General features: G+C 29.3%; 1 protein-coding gene across 1 annotated transcript; it reads left to right on the top strand.

Moving 5' to 3' along the window:
- The first annotated feature begins 3,532 nt into the window (after positions 1-3,532).
- LOC111029888 (zinc finger MYM-type protein 1-like) lies at positions 3,533-4,952 on the top strand. The gene is made up of 2 exons (XM_022309123.1): positions 3,533-4,654; positions 4,739-4,952. The coding sequence occupies exons 1-2, from the start codon at positions 3,533-3,535 to the stop codon at positions 4,901-4,903; spliced, it is 1,287 nt and encodes a 428-aa protein (XP_022164815.1). The 3' UTR covers positions 4,904-4,952.
- Positions 4,953-5,228: the final 276 nt, after the last annotated feature.

The following is a 5,228-nucleotide window of genomic DNA, read 5'->3' as shown; positions in this document are numbered from 1 at the left end:
TTGAATTTATTCTGGATAAAACTGATATTAATTTTTCAAATATAATTGAGCCAGTAGAACCTGTAGTGATAGCTGTGCCGACTTCTACTCAAACTGTCAATCTCCACGAAATTTCTGGCCCTTCTAATAATATCAAATCTCCCCCTTCCAAAAAGCTTATAGACACTTCAAAAAAAAAAAAGAAGATATCTCACAAATTCGCCGTAAATGGAAAAAGATAACTGTCAAAACATTAGAACCCGATTATTCACTTCCCGATGGACCCGTTGATGGCAAATTCAAGGGGGAAACTGCTACGTCAATATTTTTGGAATTTATCGATGGTTTTATTGATCAACTTGTGTATCAAACAAATTTATATAGTATTCAAAGAGGACGTCCTTTGAATGTAAAACGTTTTGAAATTCTGAACTTCATAGGTATAAATTTTTTAATGGGGTACAACAAACTGCCAAGTTGGAAACATTATTGGGCAACATCTGATGATTTAAATGTTCCCTGTGTGTCAAATACAATGAGCCGTAATCGATTTGATAATATTTTATCAAATCTTCATGTTCAAGACAACTCATTGATCCCAACAAATAATAAAGATAAACTGTTAAAACTTAGGCCTTTGATAAATTACTGTAATGAAATATTTTCTACATCTTACCATGGAACGAGAGAACTAAGTATTGATGAATCGATGATTATTTTTAAAGGTCGTAACTGTATGAAACAATATAATCCTCAAAAACCTATCAAACGCGGATATAAAATATGGTGTTTATCTGACCAAAGGGGATATATAAAAAACTTTAGTATATATCAAGGCAAAGATGAGCAATTATCTGATGAATTTGAGTCATTTGGTTTGGGTGAGCGTGTTGTATTGAATTTGACGAAAAACGAGTGGAATAAAAATAAAAAATTTTTTTTCGACAATTATTTTACTTCCTTGCCATTGCTAGAAAAATTAAAAGCGGAAAATTCACTAGCATGTGGGACAATCCGATCAAACCGTAAAGATGTCCCGGAATTATCTGAAGATAAAAAAGCGCCTAGAGGTTCATCAGATTATCGCATTACAAACACTGGTATTGGTGTTTACAAATGGAAAGATACCAAGTATGTTATGTTAGCATCAAATTATCATGGTTCAGAAATAACAACTGTAACAAGAAAGGATAATTGTGGTCGAAAAAAAGATATTCTATGTCCACAAGTTGTACGTGATTATAATTGTTATATGGGTGGTGTAGATCATGCTGATCAACTTAGAACAACTTACGGTGTTAACAGAAAATCAAAAAAGTGGTGGCACCGAATATTTTGGGGTTTATTAGACATTATGTTTGTAAATTCGTATGTGGTATACAAGCAAATACATGGAAGTATTACTTTATTGGATTTTCGTCGTTCAGTCACACGAGGACTTTTGACTTTACGAGAACTTCCTAAATCAAATAAAAGACAATCAACTTCAACACCAAAAAATAAAGGTCCGGCAATAAAGAAGAGGAGAGGAAAAGAATGGTCAGTGTCAAAAGATGTGCGTTTAACCAATCGAGGAATTCATTGGTCAAAATTTGTTGCTAATCGAGGACGTTGTGAAGTTTGTGCTATGAACGGAACTCAATCAAGGCCATATTCAAAATGCTCCCATTGCAATGTATTTTTATGCGGTAACGATAAAAAAAATTGTTTTGCGGACTATCATGATATAGATTGTTCATAACTAGTATAACTCATATGCATATAAAATTATTATAATGTGTTCATAAGCATAATGTGTAATAACTATTTTTTTTTTTAATTATAATATTTTTATTTGACTGATATGGAGTTATGATTTTCTTTTTATTTAACCAACATATAAATCGACACCTATTAATTTCCACGATAAAAAAAGTTTTTGGTAACAAAATAATTCATATATAGCATTGACCTAATAATATAACATTTTTTAGACTAAAATACTTAATTTACACTTAGGAGCTATCGAGGTTTTTAATTTATATGTAAGTATTCTAAAAAAAACGTTTATGCTTATTTTTACTAAGAGTAATATTTTTAGAAATAAGAGAAGGACATTTTTTTTTTCTAAAGTCGTAAATACATAGGTATACTTTTGATTTTCGAATGGCAACATATAGTTAAAATGGCATAACTTAAAAAAGCTATTATTATTTTTTTTTATGATTTTTCGAGTTAAAAATTTTATTTTTCGTTAATACCCTGTTGCTAGCTTCTCAAAGTGTTAAACTTACTGAATGTAATATTTTGTAATAATTTTTGTTAGTATTTAGTTAATTAGTGTTTGTTATTTAAAAAGTAATAGCTGGAGAGTTGTTTAAAATAAGAATTCAATTACCTACTATATATTTGTTTTAATAAAATTGTATTGATTATTTATTACAGAGATACCCATCATAGAAACAACTAAATTTGACAATGATCCTGCTTATATCCCTAGTTCTATATCTGCTGAACTATTGAGTTACTTCGCCAACCTTGGCCCTTGCCAGCCAACACCAAATGATTTACCCCAACATTCATTTAAAAAAAAAAAAGACTGGAATTATATGAATAGATCTTTCCACGAGTCTTATTATTACAAAAAATTGGCAAACAATAATAAATCTAGAAGACTTTGGCTATCTTATTCACCAAGTAAGGATCTTATTTTTTGTATTTCCTGTAAACTTTTTGGTTTACCAAAAGCCCAAAAATCAAATTTAGCTTTGAATGGTTCAAATGATTGGTCTAATATACAAAGAATTATTAATAATCACGAACACTCACATAATCATATACAGTCAGAAATCAGTCGGGGTCTATATTTACAAAGTAATCGAATTGATTTAAATGACCAATTAATTATATGTGCTAATCGTGAAGTGGCTAATAATAGAGAAGTGGTTCGAACTGTTATTGAGGTATTGATTTTTGCTGCTCGACAAAATATATCGCTACGAGGACACAATGAAAATGTTCAATCATTAAACCGCGGAAATTTTTTAGAACTATTAAAAGTCATAGGACGTCACAGTGCCCCTGTTTTGATGCATCTTGAAAAAATAAACAAAAGTAATAATAACAGATTAACATTTATGTCTTCTAAAAGTCAAGAAAAACTGTTGAGTATATTAGGTGAAATGGTTCGAGCACAAATATTGAAAGATGTGAAAAATGCTTGCCATTTTGCTGTTATAATTGATACCACTACGGATATATCAAACCAAGAACAGTTTACATTTATAGTGAGATATGTTAACAGTACTGGTGTAATAGAAGAGCGATTGTTGGCTTTAGAAACTGCAAGTGATGCTACAGGACAAGGATTATTCAATACCTTTTGTACAATAACAAGTAAATATGACATCAACTGGGAAAAACATCTGTGTGCACAATCATTCGATGGTGCAGCATCTATGCAAGGAATTTATTCAGGTCTACGAAGTTTTATTCAACATAAAAATCCTAGAGCAATTTACGTTTGGTGTTTTGCCCACATATTAAACTTAGTAGTGGTAGATACATGTGATTCATGTACTATTGTACTGATACTAAAAATTTTTTTGGAGATGTTCAATCATTAGTATTTTTTCTAAAAGCTCGCAAAAGAGCAGCTGTTTTTATTGAATGCCAAAAAAAAATGTATAAAGATGAGAGAGTTTTGCGATTGAAAAGTTTTTCAGATACTCGATGGACCTCACATGGTAAAGTTTTAAATGTCATATTTTGTAAATATAAAGCATTGATTGATGCTTTAGAAGTCTTACAAAATTCTAGTGATAGAATTACAGCATCTAGTTCAAGGACATTTTTAAAGACAATTTCAACTTTTAAGTTTGTATTATGTTTAATATTTTTTAAAAATATTTTCATTGTGACTACACCACTTTCTAACTACCTACAGTGTAAAACTATTGATTTCTTTGAAGCAATACAATTAGTTAATGTGGCAAAAAAAAAGTTAAGTGAAATGCGATCAGAATGCAAGTATGAAGTATTTATTAACGAAGTTAAGGAATTTGTGAATTTTAATAACGTACCAGAAAAAGACTTTAAAGAAATGAGAAAAAGGACGAGAAAGTTACTTGCAGGAGAAACTCCAGATGATAATTCAAATGTTTCTTCTATGGTTCAATTTAAAATTAAGACATATTATGCTGCTCTTGATAAAATAACAATGTCATTACATGAAAGATTTAGTCAATCACAAGAAATACTAAAAGATTTGGCAATATTAAATCCTGATCGTTTAATGGCGAAAGATTCACAAAATCTGCCCAGTGATTGTTTTCAACACATTTCACTGTGGCTTGAAAACATCAATACTGACCAACTCAGGACAGAATATATTCAATTTAAAAATAATATTTATGAACTTATAAATGGATTAGAATTACCTACTGAGATTCATGACGACACTAGCAAAGTACAAAATACTGAGATTGATGAGAATGATGATTGTTCAAGTAATGACGGAAATTTGAATATCATGGATGAAAATATTGATTTGAATAAAAATGTAACTATTAAAACTATAATTCAATTATTGACTAAGTATGGACTTGACTCAGCCTTTCCTAATTTGCACGTTGCGTATAGAGCTCTGGCAACAATTCCAGCATCATCTGCATCAGCTGAAAGATCTTTTTCAAAGGTAGTAATTAAGTATATTGTCTTTATAAATTAGTAATACACAATAAAAAAAATTATTTAATAAATTCTAAACATGAAATTCTAGGTGAAATTGATTAAAACAAGACTAAGATCAACAATGGGGCAAGGTAGATTAGAAAGTCTCTTACTTCTGAGTTGCGAAAGAGATATTCCAATAGATATAAATATTGTTATTGATATATTTTCACAGTCTTCAGATCTCTTAAAAAATGCATTAACTTTTAAATAATACTACATTTGAAGTTTGTCATAAAAAATGTCTGTTATTGTCATTGTTATGACTTGTTAATAAAGTTCTTAATTAATTTGTTTATTTTTTTGTATAGTTTTTATTGTGATAATATTTTTTTTTTTTATAGAGAATAGTATTGTATATTTGTATGTATATATGTAATGTACTTACACAATAGTTTTAATTTCAAACTCATATGCTTATTGACCACTTAAAAATTTGCCAAATATTTACTTTAAACATAATACATAGAATTTAAGAAAGTGTAATATTATTTGTATCATAATACGAGTAAAGTTGAAAACTGAGGGGAGGAGAATTG

This window comes from Myzus persicae, unplaced genomic scaffold (assembly GCF_001856785.1).
Source record: "Myzus persicae strain clone G006 unplaced genomic scaffold, MPER_G0061.0, whole genome shotgun sequence".
Classification (NCBI taxonomy): Eukaryota; Metazoa; Arthropoda; class Insecta; order Hemiptera; family Aphididae; genus Myzus; species Myzus persicae.
Note: the sequence above shows the minus strand (reverse complement) of the source record. Positions and strands in the feature narration are given on the sequence as shown.